The following is a 23,800-nucleotide window of genomic DNA, read 5'->3' as shown; positions in this document are numbered from 1 at the left end:
CATGTAGCTGAAGGTGTTAGCGTTAGCATACGTACACCTATTCACCATGTTCTCTAATCTGTTATTATTTTAAGTTACATTTCAAGATTAAATGTCTTTTCTTGGTCTTGGATTTTATCAAATCAATTTCCCCAAAAATCCGACTTATACTCCAATGCGACTTATATATGTTTTTTCTTCTCTATCATGCATTTTTTGGCTGGTGCAACTTATACTCCGGAAAATACGGTACATGCCTAGAGGTTTCGGTTGCTGTCTTGTCTGAGTGTTCTTGTTTATTCATTCTCTTTAGTCAAGGTTTTATTTTGGTTGCTGTGTTCTCCATGTTGGTCCCACATGTTGGACACGTTTTTGGAGTTTTTAGAGGTTTTGCAAAGACACGGTCTGGACTCGGGTTTGTCCAGGCTAATTTAGCTCTGGTTAATGCAAATCTGATCCTAGTTTTGTCTTGTATTTATAATTTTTATTTAATTTGTCTTCGAGTACTGCCTTGTTTATTCATAGACAGAAAGATACAGGCTAAAATCCAAAATAATCCAGTTAGAGCATAATCCAGTTATAATGTGCTTTTATTTTCACCCTCGGTTTGGTTGATTAAAAGAGTTTCATTTGAGTTTTTCATTTTTATAACTGCATTTCTTATGCTGTTGCGGCTGCTCGTCTGTAAGTAATTCCGTGTTCATATACAGTATTTATGGTGGATCGAGATCACCTTCAATGAAAAGTTAAGAAAAAATACTATTATACCATGTCAAATGTCATAAGAAACCACATTTTTCTCTCTTTCCCTTTATATATGAGTGTCTACAGTCACTCTGACAGCTTGTACTGCACAGGTCGGCATGGTGAAAGTATTTATTGGGTCAGGAGTCAGTCCCTGTGAATAGAAGTCTGAATGTGTGCATAGAAATACACACATATATATATATATATATATATATATATATATACAGTCCAGTCAGAGTTTAGTCTTGGTCTGGTCCATACTGAGACCTGGTTTAATCCATTTAATCCGGTACTTAAGTCTGGAATCTTCTTTATTCATTGTTGATTTGTTTAAACTGGTTAAGTCCTGGTTTAGTCAGGCTTGACCAGTTTTGAGGCTAATTTAGCTCTTGTTTACTCCTGTTTATTATAAGTTTTACTACTCTTTAGTCCTTTTTTATTCCTCGTTAGCCCTGATTTATTCATTTTTCAGATTTGGTGGCGTTTTATTGCTGGAGTTGACCTGCTTTGTTTCTGTTTTAGATCTGGTGTAAACACAATGTAATATTAGACCCATTTAAGTCCGTGTTTAGTCCGAGTTCAGACCTTGTTATCTTTAGCACATCTTTGTAAATTCCGGGTTGGTCCTGGTTTGGTTCAGCATTAGTCCTGCGTAAGCCCTGATTCCGGCGGCGTTCACACTTTGATTTCAGTGCACTTCTATAATTTCGCCCGCTTTGTTTGATCCTGTTGTTGTCCTGGTTTAGTCCTAGTCTTAGTCCAGGGGTGCGTTCACATTTGTCACAGTTTGGTCTTAAATCGAGCCCATTTTAGACCTGATGTGGGCTTGGTTTAGTTGCGGATTAAGTCCCAGTTTAGTCTTAACTGTATTTTTCACCAATCCTATGTTAAATGACTCGATTCCCAGTAAAATGTCCCTTCTTGGTTGTAATCTCCGGCATAATCCCTTTCCCCGCCCGTTGTCTGGTCTCGGAGCTCTGGGAATGAGACCAACTTGTTGTGGACTGTTTCGTTTTGTTGCCATGTTTTTGTGTGTCTTTGTGGTCCGTCATCAAGCGCCAAACTGCTGCTCACTCCACTCCACTCGCGCTCCTTCTGTTTCCCCTTCTGGCTATTTTCTCCTCCTGCAACTTTCACAAACTTAACAGTTCTGTCCATTCTTCTCCTTTTATCTTCACTCACAAAGTTGCCGACATAAACACATTTTTCTGAAGTTTCTTTGGGGGGTGATACGTCTTTTTAAAATCTCTTGCTGGATCTTTGTGGATATTAATCATTCAATAATAGCTCCAAGGAAAAGCTACGATTACACAGATTGTCCACTGTATAATAGATTTTGATATTGTGCCTTATCTATTGAGCTGCTAAGAATATTATGCATAATTAAATAGTGCTTTTTTTTACCTACTGCCCCCATGTCGCTTTAATTATTATATATTCTAAGTCAAAACTAACATAACTCACTGTGTTAAAGGCTCTAAAATATGAATTTATTCACGCTATCCTTTTGTAAATCCTTGTTTTTTCAAGAAATAACACTATACTGTATCTTTTTTTTAATGAAATGTTGCAAACTCTGGCTTTAAATACTGAAACAAACGTCCTACTTTGCTTATTTTAATGTCCGGTCACGTCTCTATCCGGGCTGGGGACTATCAAGATTTTAAAGCATGAATACATCTATTATAACTGTGGTTGTGTGAGAGGAATGTGACATAAATCTGAATATAATTGCTACATGTAACTTCGAAGTGAACAGCAGAGTTTGAGCCAAGCGCAGCATCTAATTTGACAGTTCTATTAAAAACACATTCATCTCTAAACAGAAAATCTAATCAGATTTTGGGAACCCATCTGTCATTCCTCCACAGCGGTGTCTGCAAACATTTCACTGACCGATTGTTGATTGTTGGCAAGTAAATTGTTCTCAGGAAAAGAAATGAATATAAATCCCGGCGTTGCCAGCGAATCAGCAGTTTTCCAATCCAATTATGTCAAGGTCAAACGGGCCTTTTCTTCCGGACCGGGGCCGGGTTTAGTCCTGCCACTTGATCCGTATTGTCTGTTTGGACCCGTTTCAGTCCTGGTTTTGAGCTACCGTATTTTCTATACTATAAGTCGCACCTTTGTTCATAATGTATCAAGTGTATAAAACGTAAAAAAAGAATATGGACCAACCAAATACACACTGCACTTTGCCTCTGTGTCAATGAATATAAATGTCCACTCTCTTTTCCTTTTGACTTCTCCAACATAAATACCGTATTTTCCGTACTATAAGTCGCACCTTTTTTCATAGTTTTGGCCGGGGTGCGACTTATAATCCAAAGCGACTTGTATGTGATATTATTCGATATTTTCACACTGGCAACCGCATTTCACATGTTGATTATTTTCACACTGACAACCACAAGAGGGCGCTCTAGGCTCTAAGCGACGCAGAAGAAGAATCAGCACTTCCTCTTCCTCTGGAGTTTGTGGAGTTGTTTAGAAGTGACACAGAGGAAGAAGAATTCAATGGATTTTGTGATTTGGGGTAAAACTGATGCTTTGGTAAACTTGTTAGCATGTTCTTTATGCTATAGTTATCTGAATAACTGTTAATATGTTACGTTAACATACCAGACACTTACCACAGTTCTGTCTGTGCCTCATGTAGCTGAAGGTGTTAGCGTTAGCGTTAGCATACGTACAACTATTCACCATGTTCTCTAATCTGTTATTATTTTAAACTGCATTTCAAGATTAAATGTCTGTTCTTGGTCTTGGATTTTATCAAATACATTTCCCCCAAAAATGCGACTTATACTCCAGTGAGACTTATATATGTTTTTTCTTCACTATTATACATTTTTTGGCTGGTGCAACTTATACTCCGGAAAATACAGTAGTTTAGCCCTGTTTTTTGTTGGATTTGTTTTGTCTGTTTTAGAGTTGATTTTGTCCCCGTAAAATCTTAATTTAGATCATATTAGATGGTGGAGACCTGTTTTTGTTGTCCTGGTTTAATTCTGGAACAGTTTATACCGGCTGCACTAAAGTATTTTCAAATCATCTGTCATTTTAAGACGTGACATACATTCTAAGGATAAATCTTGCTTGTAAAGGCAGCAGAAGCATTGTTTTCCTTCTGGTGTGAGCTGGGGGTAAAGAGCCTGTCACCTTCATTAGTGGTGATGATAAATGAAAAGGTTTTGCAACAAACAATTATATATATCCAGCATGTTGGACTCTTACAATTGGCGGTTTTGGACCTGCAACCTGACAGTCTTTAGAGAATTGCTCCGACCCCACAGAGGGATGCCATGGCGTATAATCGCTTACGAGAAGTGCTACTCGAGCCACACACACCCCAAACCCGTGGAGAAACCAGCCAAAATCTGTTAAGTATCTTATTTCTGGACCTTTAAGGACAAGCACGCTACAAAATGTGGTGTTAGCGATCGGAAGGAAATCAGATATTTCTCGTTTTCTCGTTTTAATTATCATGTTAAAAAAAATACAAAATTGGACCTCATCCACTGTGAAGCTGGCCTCAGTGTTTGTCACACCCTTTTTTAGTTTAACCTCGGATTAGTCCTGGATTGGCCCTGTTTTAGTCCTGGTTTATTCCTGTTTTATTCTTGCCGTTAGTCTTGTTTGAGTCTTGGCGTTAGTCTTGGTGTTAGTCCTGTTTTATTCTTGGTTTTAGTCCTGCTTTAGCCTTGTGTTAGTCTTGTTTGAGTCTTGGCGTTAGTCCTGGTTTAGTCCAGTTTTAGCCTTGAGTTTGTTTAGCAGGTTTAAATCAGCTTGTTTTGTTCAACTCCTGGTCCCAGTGTCCTCTGCCTCTACCCTTGTTTAGTCCTGGTTTTAGTCCTGGTTTTAGCCTTGATTTTCTCACCGATTCTTTCTTAATCTAATGCTCCAACACTCCAAGGTCACCCCATTCCCCCTCTCTCCGTCAGTCCTCCCCGTCCTCCCGTCTTCTCCTCTGCTGCCCGTCCTCCCCTCTTCTCCTCTGCTGCCCGTCCTCCCCTCTTCTCCTCTGCTGCCCGTCCCCCCCTCTTCTCCTCTGCTGCCCGTCCCCCCCTCTTCTCCTCTGCTGCCCGTCCCCCCCTCTTCTCCTCTGCTGCCCGTCCTCCCCTCTTCTCCTCTGCTGCCCGTCCTCCCCTCTTCTCCTCTGCTCTGCTGCCCGTCCTCCCCTCTTCTCCTCTGCTGCCCATCCTCCCCTCTTCTCCTCTGCTGCCCGTCCCCCCGTCTTCTCCTCTGCTGCCCGTCCTCCCGTCTTCTCCTCTGCTGCCCGTCCTCCCCTCTTCTCCTCTGCTGCCCGTCCTCCCCTCTTCTCCTCTGCTGCCCGTCCTCCCCTCTTCTCCTCTGCTGCCCGTCCCCCCGTCTTCTCCTCTGCTGCCCGTCCTCCCGTCTTCTCCTCTGCTGCCCGTCCTCCCCTCTTCTCCTCTGCTGCCCGTCCCCCCGTCTTCTCCTCTGCTGCCCGTCCGTTATGGCAGCGCACACATCTTAATTATGCCCCAGAGGAGATCCCCCATTATAATGATTAGTCCACGGTGCCAACACAAACTCCGCACACCAACCATTTAATTAGGCGCGCGCCGCAGCTAACAATGGCCATCAACAGTGACTATCTGACATTAGCACTGTCCTGACCGAGAGACAAAGGAATCAATTTGAGTGTGACGCGCGTCGCCGGTTTGAATCTGGCTTTTAATGCGATTGCAAATGGGGGAATTAAGAACATGTACTTGCATCGAGGGGCCGCATTATTGTTACAACACCATGATGACATTGCATTCGGCCTTGTTAGTTCGCGAAGTCATTTGTCGGGGGTTGAAAATCCCCGCATGCCGGTTACGGGAGGAGTTTAATTGTGTTGGGATTGCCGTGTATGGGGCGTGAAGAAAGCGGAGCTCATAAAACCAATTTGTATCACAGATTATCTCCTTTTTAAATATTTTTTATTCAATATTCGACTGTAATTTGGGGTGTTTTATGCCATTATGCTTTTCCATACTACATTAAAATACAAAAGGTGCGTCTTAATGACCTGGTATGGGTTGCGTTCACGTTTTAAAATTGGATGTTGGTCGATTTATTGGGAAAGTTATTGTGTTTGCAAGAAATATCCAATCAAACTGTGATCTCATTCCTGTGTAAATCTGCCATCTCGGTGAACTCGACATACCCTGATTCACACATTTTGTCTGCTGAATATACCGTATTTTCCGGACTATAAGTGGCACTGGAGTATAAGTCGCACCAGCCCAAAAATGCATAATAGAGAAGAAAAATACATCTGTAAGTCGCACTGGAGTATGAAATGCGCTTGCAAGTGTGAAAATAATAAATAATATCACATATAAGTCGCTCCGGAGTATAAGTATATGAGTATAAATATAAGTATAGATCGCACCCCTTATAGTCTTATAACTTAACTTAACTTATAGTCCGAAAATTAGGGAAATTGCCATAAAATTGACCACAAACGTGCAGAAATATCACTTTTACACCCCTGTTTTTTGGAGTTAACATAATGCATTTCTGTGTCTTTTTTGAGCTAATGCGGAATAATTTGCAACACAATTTTGCAGATCTTCAAATCAACAATGGGTTAATATATATATTCATATTTCTCCCATTGCATAAAGTCTAAATTGTGATCTTGCTCCACAAACTTGTCTTATTAATCTTATGGCCTTTCAACTGATTTCAATCATGCCTTTGGTGTCGAACAATGGCACCACTTTTTGAGCTATTGTGGAAAAGCTATTACAGACAGAGAAGGCTTTGAACTTTGAGACAGTGTTTGTTTCATGTTTAATTGAATTACAGAGATATAAATCCTAAACCAGGTCAACAGATCTGCCTATTTAATGAAAGTGAACCCCTAAAGCCCGTCACGTCTATTATAGTCCAGTTTTTTTGCTTTTAAACAGTTTGTTGTTGCTGTTGAAACCGTCCTTGGTAAAAGAGCTGGTTCTTAATGGTTGATAAAAGTCACTGGCGTCAAAGCAAAAAGATCAGTAACACTTTATATAATAACTGCACATATTCCTGTCTTAGTAAAGCATGAACAAAGACTTAATTCATAGTGAAGACATTGTTTATTGAGAATGATTCAGGATTACAAATGACTTGACGTTTTTCCTAATCCATTTATTTATGTATTTTATTCTATTTTGCATGTATGAAATAACATAAACAACGACAAAAAGATACAATAATTAAAAAAACAAATAAAAAGCCTACACCTAAATAATCAATAAAATTAGTATATAGTTGTAGCTGTGCATGGATAAACTCACACAATAATCATAAATGCAGCTTTTGAATACTATGATTTAAAACAAATCCAAGTTAAATATCAAAGACCTGCTTAAACTTGTCGTATATGACATTTCTGATGTGTTGTTGTCAGCCAAATGTGAAAAGTTTGATAAATTAGCTGAAGCTGTAAACGGCTCGGAATGAGTTGCAATTCCAACAAAACTTTTTGCTCAATTTCATTACAGTGTGACAGATACAGTAGGTGTAAACTAACCTGTAGTGTAAGTAAACATGATGAGTCCAATTTAATATGCTCTAATTCTCATGCCACTCCCTTATTTTCTACTTTAATTCATTTACTTACCTTAACTTTTTGGTGTTTTTTTTAATGTTTTAAATTTGTATTTATTTGTATTTTGTTTGTATTTTATTCATTTTATTTATTTTATTTTATTCTATTATTGTGTTGTTGCTCTGTTGTCTTCTATGCTCCAATAAAAAATAAAATAACAAAAAAGGAAAGTATAAATAAAAATAAAAAACATTTAAAGTCCACCAATCGACTGACATTTGTTATAATACCAAGAGATTTATACATGGTCTTAAGTAGTGAGTAAATCTGGATCATGCTTAGTAAATTATTTGTTCATGATGAATTTGCTCAGGCAAATGAAGATGCAGTTATTATAAAGCTGTGCCTAAAGATGTGACAAAATCAAAAAGACAGAATAATTTTCAAATAAAACGACGATAATGCCACGCTTTGTTTAATTTGCGGTGCATCTGCTCCTGCTTCTGCACCTCAAGACTTCTCCTGCAATAAATGTAACACCCAATATCTTCTGGTCAACCCTGCATCATGTTTTGCTTGTTGTATGAAATATGCATCGTTGTAAGAACTTGTTGGCTCATTGGAGAAACACCTTGTTATTCTCTTCCAGGTCGGAGACGGTGGTGGAGAGAATGCTGTGCAACTGGATGTCCATCTGCCTCTACCAGTTTCTCAAAGTAAGGAAAACAACACACCGAATGAACTTTACTCGTAGAAACTAGCTTGGTTTGTTCAAAATGCCCAGGATGTTCTCTTTGTGGCGTGAGAACAGCGTCGCAGTCTAAACGTGACTAATGTTCTGTCGAGATTGTACCGTTAATCGATAATTGTCACATTTCAATCATAACAACTGAAAGATAAGATGATAACCGTCCATTTTAGAAGCAAAATCAAGTATATTTTAATTGAATCTGTAGTCCATATACCGTATTTTCCGGACTATAAGTTGCACCTTTTTTCATAGTTTTGGCCGGGATGCGACTTATACTTATATTTATACTTATACTTATATTTATTCTTATATACTTCTACTTCGGAGCGACTTATATGTGATATTATTTGTTATTTTCACACTTTCACACCGCATTTCAAACTCCAGTGCAACTTCTATATGTTTTTTTCTTCTCTATTATGCATTTTTTGGGTGGTGCAACTTATACTCCGGAAAATACGGTAGTTGATTTCATAAAGCTGGTCACAAACTGAGGAAGAGTAATAACGTGTCGGACAAAGGGGAGTGAAAAACAATGAACAATGTCACCTTCTCAGAAATTGCGAATTATGTTAAATTGTGATGATTTTTCTCACAATAATCGCAACTCTAAAATGTCTATTGTGACAACCTAATTTATTAGGTTGTCAATAAATAAATTATTTTTTATTAGTCTAAAGAATAACTAAAGAATAAAGTCTAAGATGTTCAAGTACAGTAGACAGTAGGTGGCGGTAAGCTAACACTTGGATACCAACTGCCATAAAACACCAAAGAAGAAGAAGAAAAACAAGTTGAACAATAAATTGGTAAAAACAAATGTATGCTTCAAAAACAAATACAAGAAAGTACTTTTTCAAAAGGTTTTTCATCAAGCTTCTTCACTTCCAATAGCGATATCGACGGCTTTGACAACCTGCCGATACCTAGTAACTGTCAACATGATACCATAATAATATCCTTGTAATATAACTTCTACACCCAGGACAGTCAATTTATAACAGTAACATAAACTCTGTTGACTGAATGATGTGGGTTCTGATCTTTAACATGAAAAAACGCATCAACATATACTGGGTTGAACGTTTTAACTATATGTTCGTGTTCTCAAAATGGCTACTGGAGTATCGGATCAGTATCGTATCAGTATCGGAAGATCATGAATCAATACCCGACCCATTACATTGTCCAGGATCTGTATTGGCGCTTTTTCCTCTTTCCAAAATTGTGTCTGTCGTGAACGTGGATTGGAACTTATCTTCTACTTTTGCCTCTAAAAGTACAACTGAATCTGTTTCTACAATCTAAAAGTGGCTAAAGGAGACTCGTGCACGCCGTCGTTCATCGATTCCTCATTTTCCCGCTTTTAGCCTTGATTTTGTCTTGATTATGTCTCTAAAAAGTTGTATTTTGACAGAGTTTGACCAATAAATTAAGGCGTGGTATTTGTTTTAACTCAACTGGAGGTGTTGTGTCTAAAAGTATTTTCAAATATCTGTAAAAATACACGGAAATCACTGTATTTTCCGGACTATAAGTAGTATAGGAGTATAAGTCGCACCCGCCAAAAAATGCATAATAGGGAAGAAAGAAACAAGCGTGAAAATAACAAATAATATCACATAGAAAAAATAGACGTTTCGACTCTCATTTTCAAACTGAGTCCAGATGACTACAACTGAAGCTTTTTCTACTATGGAACACGCCTGGACGAATGAGGGATTACACCGACATATAAATATAAGTATAAGTCGCACCCGGCCAAAACTATGAAAAAATTTGCGACTTATTGTCTGGAATATACGGTATTTTATGACCATGTCGTGCGATAATTTCCAGTGTTTTGAAGCTATACTGTGTCACTTTTTGGGTGGAGGGTAAACCGCCTGCTTTTAATGTGCCTAAAATGTTCCACAGTATGGCTTTAAGCTAGTGTGGAACACCTGCGCACAGTAACAATGCATTTAATAACCCCTAACTGCATCACTGCACACATGCCGTACTGCTAAACATACAGTACATCGTTAAGGAACAGTGTCTTAAGTTTAAACCGTTTGCGTGACGATAACGTGTGTGTTTATCGTTTGTTTCCCGTGTGTGTCCCAGGACTCGGCCGGCGAGCCCCTGTACAAACTATTCAGAGCCATAAAGCACCAGATCGAGAAGGGTCCGGTGGACGCCCGCGTGAAGAAGGCCAAGTACACGCTGAACGACACCGGGCTGCTGGGCGACGACGTGGAGTACTCTGTCCTGGTGAGGAGACGGGAACATTGAGACCGGCCGCTGTAATCACACGCTCTTGTCCGCGGTAGAAAGGTGTCAAAGGTCGTCGCCTGGGCAACACAGAGACGTTTGGACGTATAAGTGTCCACGAGCGCCGCAGAAACGAGCCCGAAACATAAGCAACTCGTAAAATGTCGCGCGTCGCCCCTGAACGAGCGTTAATGAGCGCATATTTGACAGTATTTGAGTATTTTACATGAATAACCTCTTTAAAACATTAACAGCTTTCTTTCTGTCTATTATTGGTCGCTAATATTGTTTCATGATATTAGAGACCAATAATGAAAAAAGGCTAAAAATGACTGCTTTTGTCCAATATATGAAAGTGTGTCAGGAGCAAGTTCAAAAACATTTGTTACTTTCCAAATTCAGAATCCCAAAGTCGCTATAAAGAGGCTTGACAGCTTTGGTACTGCCCTGAGCTTGATTAGTCCCGCCCTAAAGGGAGGAGTTTTGACCTTTGTTTACCTGCCTTGTTCTCCAGCAGCCTCTCCCTCACAGTTTGCGAATTTGTCATTTGAGCGGCTTATTTTCTCCTCCAACCAAAGTTTGCATCCAAGTACCTCCAGATTGAAAATGACTTGAGTCTGAATTCCGTGAACTGAAATAGTTGGTCAAAGATGCACAGTGTAAATTCTTTAGGTGATGGAGGTTGAAAAGAATATTCAGACTCCGGTAGATGGAATTTTATGGGTGAAGGAGGAATGGAACATCAATCAATCAAACTTTATTTATAGAGCCCTTTACAACACTCAAAGGGACCAGTCTGGGACCAGCGACAGAGAAGGCTCGATCCCCCCAGTGTTTGAGTCTGGCTCTGGGGACGTCCAACAGAACCTGAATTGTCGACCTTAGAGCCCTTAGAGGCCTTAGAGCCCTTAGAGCCTTAGAGTCCTGCTTGGATTTTGGCCAGATAAGGAGGTGCCAGGCCATTTAGAGCTTCAAAAACAAAAAGAACATTTCAAATTCATACATTCTAAATGAAACTGGAAGCCAATGGAGAGCAAAAAGAACCAGGATGATGTGCTGCTAACTCCTAACCCTGTTGGACCATGAACGTGAAGTCAGGTTTCTCACGTCTTCTGCTCACTACAGTGCCACTGGCCAAAAGACATACCATAAACCGGACATATATGGAAGTAAACTGATACATCTGACTGAAAATAAATTGCCTGGTGTCTCGTTCTGTCAAAGACTCGATATGTGGGCTTTTTCCAGTGACCGTAGACTCGTTAAAGGTTCAGCGGCAGATCAAGGGTTGTTCTTTTCTCTATAAAGATGCTGCTGTTCTGCTGGTAATGTTCCACAGAATGTGAATGAATGTGAATGAATCTGTCCCCAAGCGGTTAACGCGACTACACCGCGTACTCTTTAACAATAAAACATCTGCAATTAAATAAATGAATGCGGATCGAGCGCCTCACTTTGGGTTTCCAGATCCTGCGACCACAATCAGTGTGTAATAAACCCCAAAAAAGACTCTCTGCTACGGCGATGTTCTCGATTCATAAAAGATAAACCAATAGGAGCACATGTTACTGCTGCAATGAGCACACAACAATACAATCTGATCTCACTAACGCATTAATTACACAAAGCAACTTTTCCAAATTTTCCCTTAAAAGCTTATATTTCCCAAACACAGATGGCAACGCATTTACACCCATTCAAACACACACAGCGCATTTTTATCCAGGCAAGATATCTAAAGTTTAAGGTAAAATAAGCGGTAAACAAAACAAAAATGAAACCTTTGTGAACAATTTGAAAGTGGCGAACTTGATACAATTTTTGTGTGTGTGTTTTGGCCGTGTCGCGCCGCAGGATATTTCCAACAATTTGGCCGTTTTGAATTCTCGTCACAAATTGCTTGACACGTCTTTTGTGCAATTACGTGATTTTTCCTTTTAACTGTTACAAAAACATCTAGAATTTCACTATCCGTTCAGTTTAGCTGTCACGCTGCTCAGAAACGGACATGGGGAAAGTTTAAAAGAAGCTTACTTTTGACCATTTTGACCGCTTTTGTTTTTACCGTCGGTCTTCCTGAAAGTCTGTGGTGCTGAAGGTAACTTTCTGTACCACTTTATAACAACTAGACCTTATTTAGCCATTATAAAGCATGAACATATACATAATGAATTGGTTTGTGTATTATTTAAGACATTACTAAGCCTGAATCATTCTTAATCAACTGTTCGTGATGAAGTAAGTCTTTGTTCAATTCCCGTTTTGACACGTTCACTCCTTTTGTTGTGCAAGACCTTGTGTGGAAGCAGTGTGAGATTGGCAGCCACATTTCTGTCAGCCTACCCCAGGGCAGCTGTGGCTACAGGAAAAGCCCACCACCTTTGAGTGTGAAGAGTCGTGAACACGTGCAACAGCGTCAGGTTTAACACTGCAGGACATGTCCCAATCAAATCAAAATCTCAATTGAAACAGTCAATTTTTTTTTTAATTATTACGTAAAAACCTGATCCGTCTGTTTGGTTTAATTTATTAAAATCTGGGTCTGTGATTGAATTAGTTTGGCAGTTTCCGCTTTCTCTCTGATGTCAATACCTCCTGGAAGTATTTAAAGTCTACGTGACATTGTTCTCCTGTTTTTATATTTATGACTTCGTTTGGTGGGATAGAACCTGCGGTCGATATTTATCATAGTTTTACTGCCGTTAAGTTGCAGTTTATGAATAAAAAAATAAGAGTTTGAAAATACAGGATGCAGAGCCGAGTCCTAAAACAGAATCCCTCTGTGATGTCATCAAAAGGCGAAGTGGCATTGAAAACACAGACGGTTTACGCTTAACTGACACCTTTTTCTGACCGTTTAAACAATCATTTCACAAAATAAAAGTGTTCTATGGCGTTATTATTTGTCAAATAATAACTGCTGTGTAATTCATATCAATTTTGGACATGTTTTCAGCCTGGTTGCTAGGTAACAACTGCGTAATTACCTCTACCTGTGTCATAATTGCTGCCCATGTCCAACCAGGAAGTGCACTCATAAACTGTACAAAAATGGTCACAAAACTGGGGACAAACAGGCAAAATGTTTAGTAAAATCTGAAATATAATTGTGTTTACTACGTTTTGGTGAAATATGTACTATAGACTTGAAAAAAAAACAAATCTTACTGAAAACTCCAATCAATTCTTCTGCCCTAGAACGCAGTATTAATACCTTTGTAAACTTGCAGTGACGCCAACTGCCGTGACACGGGCCTAATTATCACGTTTTCAGCTTTTCTCATATTTGCCGGCGGTGCTGATATAAACGGACGGCGACAGTGGGTCGTCGTATAAGCACATTTAATTTAATCCCTCCGCTGTCTACGTACCTGCGCGGCAAAGGCATGTTTAAGCCCATTTCTCACCCCGGCAGAACGACACGCGTGCAAATTACATGTTGTCCGGCGGCACGGGGAGCGACACGATGGTGCACAAAAAAGAGAAGGAAAAAAAAGAGAAAACTAGGTGCAGTTGCTATGGAAACGTGTACAAAAAGGAAAAAAGAAAAAGGGACACCCCCCGAGGCTTCCGGCTGCTGCCCGCTCCGCATCCATTCCCAGTGTCAATGTTACTGAACACAGCCGACAAGCCGCGCATTCCAATAGAAAGAGTCTGTCCTCTTCAGACCTGGCTTAGTCCAAGTTTAGAGCTTGCAAAGCCGTTATCTAAGAGTTCTACCTTATTTAGAGACTATTTAGAGACTATTTTAGCCCTGTCTGGTCCAAGTTTAGAGCTTGCAAAAGCACTATCTAAGAGTTCTACCTTATTTAGAGACTATAGCAGGGGTTGGAAATTATTTTCCTCCGAGGGCCATATTCAAATCCAGGCAAGTAGCGGAGGGCCGGCCTGTGATCATTGGTGTGAATTTTTTTTTAAATTAAATATCAAATAAAATATAACTTTTCTGTCAAATATAGGCTATTGAGTATATTATTTAATTCATTTCACAGCATCTTTATTAAGGATACAAGTGCAGACAGATGCCTTATAATTTTTTTTAATATTATTTGGCGGGCCGGATTATAAAGACAAACGGGCCATATGCCATATGGCCCGCGGACCGTAGTTTGCCCACCCCTGCTATATAGAGACTATTTTAGCCCTATTTTTGTCCTTAGGCGTCTGTCTGCACTTGTATCCTTAATAAAGATGATGTGAAATGGATTAAATAATAGATTCAACAGCCTATATTTGACAGAAAAGTGATATTTTATTTGATATTTATTTATTTATTTTCACACCAATAATGGTGGGCCGGCCCTCCGCTACTTGCCTGGATTCGAATGTGAAAATAATTGCCCATCCCTGATTTAGAGACTATTTTAGCCCCCTTTAGTCCAAGTTTGTTCATGATGTAAGATATACGCTGTATTTAGGACTATATACAGACTATTTTAGCCCAGTTTAGTCCACATTTTTTTCATTATGTAAGATTTATACCTTATTTAGAAATGGTTTTGCAATAGTGTCTCCCCTGGATCACCGTCTCACATATTTAACTTGGCGTAAGGATGTCACAATATAAAATTCTAGCAATGAACAGACACAGGTGAACCAAAATATGAAATACAGTTAATGGGGAAAGTAGTCAGAAGCAGAGGATAGAGCTCACGCTGCCATACTTCCCCCAGCAGTGGAGGGCAGTGGAGCTGGGAAACTGTAGGTCTTTAGAGAAGAAATGAAAGTGCAGAGGTGAAATGTGTCGTTCAATCCAAAATGATATGATCTGGCTGTTTATGCGGCTGAATAAGGTCAGGAGATGTGTGAGACTTTGATCTGCTCATCAAAGAAGAGATCAATCTAGATAGAGGTGGGGAAAATATCTATTTTTATTTTTTTAAGATTATGCAAATCCCTCTAATTTCACTAAATGTGTGAGTATTGATGCTAGAAAATGGGCAGTAAAAGAACATGTTATTGTTGTCTATGTGAGAAATCCATGTATAGAACTGACAGTATTCCAAAATAAAACATGCCAGAACCTCAAAGGCCGAGCAAAGGCATTATTAAATCAAACTTTCTGAATGTCACACAAACAAACATGATACAAATGTTAGACTCTTATTACTAGCTCCTCTTAAATATCCCTGTTACTTTCAGAACTAAACATTTAACTTCTTTTTACCTTTAGGTTTACAGCGTTTAGTGCGCTGCTCATTAATTCTGCCTAAAAAGAAAAAGTCTCAATCCTTTTCCTCGTTAGCAGCCATAACTGTTTTGACAGAAATAGACGTTTCTTTGACTGGCTAATCCGCCTGCCAATCACGGCGTAAATTGCGGACACAAGATACGGCCCCAGATGTCGTTGTAATGTGCTGTAAAAGTGGTTTTCTAGGCCGTGAAAATATAGTAAAAGTGGGACAATTTGAGAGCCAGCGGTGGCACATGGAGAGAAGGCCATGAAACATTTAAACTCATAACTATGAACTGCTAATATAATATGAAATGGAGCTGGTGCATCCATAGTTTTGATCCTATTTTGTTTCTGATCAGATTTTTGTAGCTCCTCGTGGTTTACGTCTGGTTTAGGTTAGTTTTTTGTCTGACCATGAGTATAGATTAAGGCAACTCTAATTCGTTAAAGTCCTGATGCAGTCCCGGTTTTGATCCACCTGCTCCGGATCGGATCCATTTTAGAAAAGCCACGACATCCACTATCAGGTTCCCATAATGGCTTTCTAATGTGTACACAGCTGTTTTCCGTTAAACTCAGCACAAACAAAAGGACCCGTGTGTAATGCCATTGTCAAGCGCAATTATCAAATTAGTTTGAATTAGGCGTCTCCCGTCGTGATGGATCGGCCCGTGTGATTGAATTACAGAGGCGGAGAAGCGGTCTGCCGGGGGTTTTCGCCGCTTCCACGTTCCACTTTGTATCACGCTGAGTGCGTTTGGAGCTTGTAATTGGCGGTTTGATGGTCACGCAATCTCTCTGAGTGGAGTCTGCGTGTTGTATTCTCTCTTTCTGTTACATCAATGACTCTTACTCTTGTTCTTGGATCCACTAGTTTATCCGTTTGTCTCTTGTGCTGCGTAAAATATTGAAACCTCATTATAGTCGTCGTTAAGACCCATTTTAATCTTCAGTTCTTGTTCAGACCTGGTAAAATCCTTGTTTAACCCCGGGTTCCCTCCCGATTCAGTCCATATTTCATTGCTCTGGCTCATTTTGTGGACTCCTCCTCCTCACTCGGACAAAGCCGGCCCTGTTGTTGTTGCCGTGGCTGCCGTGAGTGGTCAGTTAGTTATTTCACACACACACAGAGGCGTAGGAGGTGAAGCGGGTCGCGGTCATTAGCCGGACCAGGTGACAGCCGACCTGGCAGGTGTCACCGCGCGCCCGCACTTCGCCAAGCCGGTTACTGTGACAACGCCAGCCCCACGGCGACAATTGTGTGTTTGAGCCCGGGTCGGCAGCCATCTTGGAATGTCTGCGGTGTTTAATTTATCAAGGCAGAGGTTGGAGGGAACACACACAGGAGTCGTTTTTGGGGCAAGCAAGATTTATTTTATGGATATGTTTACCTGGTCAATATTGGAGTGGTTCCTCTTCTTGCTTTCATATTAAAGTATTTTACTGTCTTTCTAAATCCATTTTGGCCACCTCTTTGACAGCAGCATGGAGTCAAAGCCACACGGTGTCACATTTCACCCAATACACAGGCTATAAAAGCATTCATTTAATCAGGAGGTTTAAAAATACCTTGAAAAACTTGCATCGTTACTGCGAGCAGGTTTGCCTTTCCACACATCTGACTCGTAACACCACCTGCGTGTGTCCATGGAGCAATTGTCACTTTGCCTATGTTTGTTTTCCTCGTGTTGAGCAGAGGTGCGTTTGTTTTCCTTTGTGTTGAGCAGAGGTGCGTTTGTTTTCCTTTGTGTTGAGCAGAGGTGCGTTTGTTTCCCTTGTGTTGAGCAGATTTGCGTTTGTTTCCCTTGTGTTGAGCAGAGGTGCGTTTGTTTCCCTTGTGTTGAGCAGAGGTGCGTTTGTTTCCCTTGTGTTGAGCAGATTTGCGTTTGTTTCCCTTGTGTTGAGCAGAGGTGCGTTTGTTTTCCTTGTGTTGAGCAGAGGTGTGTTTGTTTTCCTTGTGTTGAGCAGAGGTGTGTGTGTTTTCCTCGTGTTGAGCCGAGGTGTGTTTGTTTTCCTCGTGTTGAGCAGAGGTGTGTTTGTTTTCCTTGTGTTGAGCAGAGGTGTGTTTGTTTTCCTTGTGTTGAGCAGAGGTGTGTGTGTTTTCCTCGTGTTGAGCAGAGGTGTGTTTGTTTTCCTCGTGTTGAGCAGAGGTGTGTTTGTTTTTCCTTGTGTTGAGCAGAGGTGCGTTTGTTTTCCTTGTGTTGAGCAGAGGTGTGTGTGTTTTCCTCGTGTTGAGCAGAGGTGTGTTTGTTTTCCTCGTGTTGAGCAGAGGTGTGTTTGTTTTCCTTGTGTTGAGCAGAGGTGTGTTTGTTTTCCTTGTGTTGAGCAGAGGTGTGTTTGTTTTCCTTGTGTTGAGCAGAGGTGTGTTTGTTTTCCTTGTGTTGAGCAGAGGTGTGTTTGTTTTCCTTGTGTTGAGCAGAGGTGTGTTTGTTTTCCTTGTGTTGAGCAGAGGTGTGTTTGTTTTCCTCGTGTTGAGCAGAGGTGTGTTTGTTTTCCTTGTGTTGAGCAGAGGTGTGTTTGTTTTCCTTGTGTTGAGCAGAGGTGTGTTTGTTTTCCTCGTGTTGAGCAGAGGTGTGTTTGTTTTCCTTGTGTTGAGCAGAGGTGCGTTTGTTTCCCTTGTGTTGAGCAGAGGTGCGTTTGTTTCCCTTGTGTTGAGCAGATTTGCGTTTGTTTCCCTTGTGTTGAGCAGAGGTGCGTTTGTTTTCCTTGTGTTGAGCAGAGGTGTGTTTGTTTTCCTTGTGTTGAGCAGAGGTGTGTGTGTTTTCCTCGTGTTGAGCCGAGGTGTGTTTGTTTTCCTCGTGTTGAGCAGAGGTGTGTTTGTTTTCCTTGTGTTGAGCAGAGGTGTGTTTGTTTTCCTTGTGTTGAGCAGAGGTGTGTGTGTTTTCCTCGTGTTGAGCAGAGGTGTGTTTGTTTTCCTCGTGTTGAGCAGAGGTGTGTTTGTTTTTCCTTGTGTTGAGCAGAGGTGCGTTTGTTTTCCTTGTGTTGAGCAGAGGTGTGTTTGTTTTCCTCGTGTTGAGCAGAGGTGTGTGTGTTTTCCTCGTGTTGAGCAGAGGTGTGTTTGTTTTCCTCGTGTTGAGCAGAGGTGTGTTTGTTTTCCTTGTGTTGAGCAGAGGTGTGTTTGTTTTCCTTGTGTTGAGCAGAGGTGTGTTTGTTTTCCTTGTGTTGAGCAGAGGTGTGTTTGTTTTCCTTGTGTTGAGCAGAGGTGTGTTTGTTTTCCTTGTGTTGAGCAGAGGTGTGTTTGTTTCCTTTGTGTTGAGCAGAGGTGTGTTTGTTTTCCTTGTGTTGAGCAGAGGTGTGTTTGTTTTCCTTGTGTTGAGCAGAGGTGTGTTTGTTTTCCTTGTGTTGAGCAGAGGTGTGTTTGTTTTCCTCGTGTTGAGCAGAGGTGTGTTTGTTTTCCTTGTGTTGAGCAGAGGTGTGTTTGTTTTCCTTGTGTTGAGCAGAGGTGTGTTTGTTTTCCTCGTGTTGAGCAGAGGTGTGTTTGTTTTCCTTGTGTTGAGCAGAGGTGTGTTTGTTTCCTTGTGTTGAGCAGAGGTGTGTTTGTTTTCCTCGTGTTGAGCAGAGGTGTGTTTGTTTTCCTTGTGTTGAGCAGAGGTGTGTTTGTTTCCTTTGTGTTGAGCAGAGGTGTGTTTGTTTTCCTTGTGTTGAGCAGAGGTGTGTTTGTTTCCTTGTGTTGAGCAGAGGTGTGTTTGTTTTCCTCGTGTTGAGCAGAGGTGTGTTTGTTTTCCTTGTGTTGAGCAGAGGTGTGTTTGTTTCCTTTGTGTTGAGCAGAGGTGTGTTTGTTTTCCTTGTGTTGAGCAGAGGTGTGTTTGTTTTCCTTGTGTTGAGCAGAGGTGTGTTTGTTTCCTTTGTGTTGAGCAGAGGTGTGTTTGTTTTCCTTGTGTTGAGCAGAGGTGTGTTTGTTTCCTTGTGTTGAGCAGAGGTGTGTTTGTTTTCCTCGTGTTGAGCAGAGGTGTGTTTGTTTTCCTTGTGTTGAGCAGAGGTGTGTTTGTTTCCTTTGTGTTGAGCAGAGGTGTGTTTGTTTTCCTTGTGTTGAGCAGAGGTGTGTTTGTTTTCCTTGTGTTGAGCAGAGGTGTGTTTGTTTCCTTTGTGTTGAGCAGAGGTGTGTTTGTTTTCCTTGTGTTGAGCAGAGGTGTGTTTGTTTTCCTTGTGTTGAGCAGAGGTGTGTTTGTTTTCCTTGTGTTGAGCAGAGGTGTGTTTGTTTCCTTTGTGTTGAGCAGAGGTGTGTTTGTTTTCCTTGTGTTGAGCAGAGGTGTGTTTGTTTTCCTTGTGTTGAGCAGAGGTGTGTTTGTTTTCCTTGTGTTGAGCAGAGGTGTGTGTGTTTTCCTCGTGTTGAGCAGAGGTGTGTTTGTTTTCCTCATGTTAAGCAGAGTTGTGTTTGTTTTCCAGACCCTGCAGGTGCTGGTCCACGGAGAAGGCCCTGACGTGACTCCGGTCAAAGTGCTGAGCTGCGACACCATCTCTCAGGTGAAGGAGAAGATCATCGAGCAGGTTTACAGGAACCAGCCTTACTCCCAGAGACCCAAAGTGGACTCGGTAACACTAGGTGAGTACACGAGACGGCAAGGGGAGAGGGAGTCCTGGTTTAGCCCTGGTTTAGCCCTGGTTTATTCCTGGTTTAGTCCTGGTTTAGCCCTGGTTTAGCCCTGGTTCAGCCCTGGTTCAGCCCTGGTTTAGCCCTGGTTTAGCCCTGGTTTAGCCCTGGTTTAGCCCTGGTTTTGCCCTGGTTTTGCCCTGGGTTAGCCCTGGTTTAGCCTTGGTTTAGCCCTGGTTTAGTCCTGGTTTAGTCCTGGTTTGGTCATTGTTCAGCCCTGGTTCAGCCCTGGTTTAGTCCTGGTTCAGTCCTGGTTCAGCCCTGGTTTAGCCCTGGTTTAGCCCTGGTTTAGCCCTGGTTTAGCCCTGGTTTTGCCCTGGGTTAACCCTGGTTTAGCCTTGGTTTAGCCCTGGTTTAGTCCTGGTTTAGTCCTGGTTTGGTCATTGTTCGGCCCTGGTTCAGCCCTGGTTCAGCCCTGGTTTAGCCCTGGTTTAGTCCTGGTTTTGCCCTGGGTTAGCCCTGGTTTAGCCCTGGTTCAGCCCTGGTTTGGATCTAGTTCAAACCTGGTTTAGTTCTGGTTTAGTTCTGGTTTAGACCTGGTTTAGACCTGGTTTAGACCTGGTTTAGTTCTGGTTTAGACCTGGTTTAGACCTGGTTTAGACCTGGTTCAGTACTGGTTTAGACCTGGTTTAGCCCTGGTTTAGTCCTGGTTTAGTCCTGGTTTGGTCATTGTTCGGCCCTGGTTCAGCCCTGGTTTAGCCCTGGTTTAGCTCTGGTTTAGCTCTGGTTTAGTCCTGGTTCAGCCCTGGTTCAGCCCTGGTTCAGCCCTGGTTTAGTAGTTAATGCTCTGTTCATTATAACGTTAGTTCGAAATACAGTCATTTAAAAACATTTACTGTAAAATGTGCGTACACAGTAAGCCTATTTGTATTTCTATTTTCATCCTATAGTAGATTTTAACAGTTTTTCTTTAACGCATGCCCTTTGTGATTTTACATACATGTCGTTTCATCATTGCTCATTATTTTATGTCGCACCAAATCACCAAAGCCAGTTCCTTTGTTTGTCAGTTCTGTTCATTGGCAATGGCGATAAACCTTTTTCTGAGTCTGATTCTGACATAGAACGCTAATTATTGCAAAGAACGAGGAATGAAACGAGCCTATTTAGTCCATGTAGCATAATTTATAAGTGTGAGAGTTTAGCGCAGTAGCATAGGTGTTCGCCCTTCACATGGGAGAGAACTAATAACGCAAACATTAGGGGAGGGATAAGTCTGAGGTGCGACGACACAATCCCAAACTCTACAATACCCGATGTTATTATTTTTACCGCCGTAATTCTATGCACCGAGATCGAATGTTCGGCGCCGTAATTACGACGTTCTGAAGAGCACAAAGCCTGTGTAAACAAAACTCATTTCAACTATTTATTTAGTAATCAAGTACAATTTGAAGCAATTTGTCAGAACAATTTTGTCAACGTATCCAAAGCTCTCACACCCGCCGTGTATGAGTATCCAAATTAAGCCCAGCGTCAATTCCAACCGACATTCATATTTCATCAACCGCATTCATCAAAACCCACGAACTTGATCCATTATTTACTTCAATGTGACTTTCACAAACAAGTCTGAAGTTATTGTTTGCGTTCACTGAATGCAGAATAGTGGGGGAATATTTGTATCGTTGCACAGCAATTCAATAAAAAACAAGAATTGTATCTTTTTTAATGGGCAAAGTCCTCAAAATGGCATCAAAAATAAGATCGACTTCATTGTTTTTAGTAATTTATTTCAGTTTCACTCATCAAAATCAATTAAACTGAAATAAATTACTAAAAATTATTGAGTTGAGCTGATTTTTGACCATTGTGAGCTCTTTTCACAAGTTGCTCGGACGCCATTTTGAGAACTTTTACCATTAAAAAGATACATACGATTTTTCATAAGATATTTCCGCAGATTTTTGGTTGTTGTGAGCTTCAGTTTCATTGTTTTTGATGGGTGGAACTGAAATAAATTACTAAAAATAATTAGTATTTTAATAAGCACACTGATTTCATAAAGCACCCTATCATGCAAAGGCTGGAGCGCCCTCAGCTGGACACTCCACTAACTACAAGGGCATGGAAAACAAAGAAATGACGGGTTCTTTTGTTTAGCCGCCCCCAAATGTATGAAGTACATTTGCTTTAAACAAAAGGCTACTACACAACAAACTATTCAAGATGACTGTTCTTCGTCTTCGTCCGGGAGGGCCGGCAGCAAACTCTCGCAACAGGCCGGGTAAATCTTCTGTCCGTTATCTTGACGTCAGCAGACCTGATGTGCCCATCGGGGCTACGGTGGAGCTTAGAGATGCGACCCACAAGCCAGGAGGCACGAGGAAGATGTGGATCCACGATTATAGCCAAAGACCCCTCTGTGACATCAGCGGAGGTTCAGCCGGGTGAAACATTCAGAGACAGTAGCTTGGGCAGGTGCCGTTGGGGTCTTGGAGTTAACCTGGTGAAGGACCTGCAGGTGGCGACCCTGACACAGGTTGCAAAGTTTCTTTAGGGTGCACTGCGGTGCCAGATGTGGCTGGGCACAGCGCCAGCACCGCTTGTTGGTCTTTATCCAGTCAGTCAGCTGTTCTTGACTAAGCCTGGCGATTTCTGGACACTGACTCAGGTGGTGGTTACGTTTGTCACAATAGGCACAGTAGGGCTGCTGCTTAGCTTTGTTAGGGTTGTCACCTGGTGGCTTAGATGGACCTTCTGCACCATGAAGAACGGTGATGGAACGCTTGCTTGATCTCACATCAGGCTTCTCTTTAGTGTTCCTTGGAGGGGGCAGTCCGTCAAAATCCTGACACAAGGATTTATACCTCAGCCATAAGGCCAGGTCTTCAAGGGTGCGAGTCTGACGAGCACAGTTGTACATGCACAGGTAAAACTCGGCCCTATGCTCTGATGAAAGCTTGTTAAGGAGTCGAGCCAAATGGAAGCCGCACTGGAGTTCAACCATGCCGTCCGGGCCTAGGGTCTTTAACATGGCCACGAGTGAGTGGATTTGGAGGCCAAATTGCTCAAATGCTGCTTTATCCCCTTGGCGAATGTCAGGTGTATCCATCACAGCGGCGATCCTTCTCAGGGCCTTCTGGTGGGGATGGCCCAGCTTGTCGGTCAGGGCATTCATGGTGTCGCTGAAGGGTGTGGTAGAGTGAAGGGATGCATTAGCTATCAACTTTGCCTCCTCTAGTTGTAAATGATCCAACAGGATTTGATACTTGAAGGTCTCAGTACTCTCTGGGGGCAGTACGTACTCCAGTGCAATCTTCAGACGTGCAAACTCCCCAGGATCGTGACGTGTGAGCTTTGGGATGCTTAGTCGAAGTCCCTTGTAGGTATACTCTGGAGCTGTGAACATTCTGGGGGTTTCCAAGGCCGGTGGTATCCTCCATGATGGCTCAGGAGAGGGTGGAAAAGGTGGGTACCCTGACTGAGGGTGTGCTCTAAGAGGTGGCACTGGTGGCCAAGTCATCTTTGGTGGAGGATTAGAAGACACAGGCTTGGGTTCATGCTGGGTATATATTCGACTCTGTGCAGCCACAAACTCACTCTTCAAGTTCTGCAACTGATTCCTAATTGTATTTAAGTCTATAACTGAGCTTTGGCTGGGGTCCGGTTCCGCCTTGATCTCAAGTAGCCCGGGAAGGGGTGGTGACCAGTTCTCTTCCTCTACAGTAGGACCTGGCTGAAGAGGAACTGCATTGACCTGTGGTGGTAGGGTGAGCCGCAGACTCGCCGCACGTTTGAGTAATTCCAGCA

At 41.7% G+C, this 23,800-nt stretch overlaps 1 protein-coding gene across 1 annotated transcript in view; it reads left to right on the top strand.

The window, feature by feature from the left end:
* Positions 1-23,800, top strand: part of plxnb2b (plexin b2b) — a 253,304-nt gene that overhangs the window by 206,510 nt on the left and 22,994 nt on the right. The window contains exons 26-28 of the mRNA XM_072435874.1: positions 7,926-7,992; positions 10,134-10,280; positions 19,843-19,999. Of these exons, the coding sequence (XP_072291975.1) occupies positions 7,926-7,992; positions 10,134-10,280; positions 19,843-19,999 (371 nt within the window). The remainder of the gene's footprint in view (positions 1-7,925; positions 7,993-10,133; positions 10,281-19,842; positions 20,000-23,800) is intronic.

This window comes from Eucyclogobius newberryi, unplaced genomic scaffold (assembly GCF_026437365.1).
Source record: "Eucyclogobius newberryi isolate DKJ021-1_F unplaced genomic scaffold, fEucNew1.0.hap1 SCAF_7, whole genome shotgun sequence".
Taxonomy (NCBI): Eukaryota; Metazoa; Chordata; class Actinopteri; order Gobiiformes; family Gobiidae; genus Eucyclogobius; species Eucyclogobius newberryi.
This window is presented reverse-complemented; position numbering and strand designations above follow the sequence as displayed.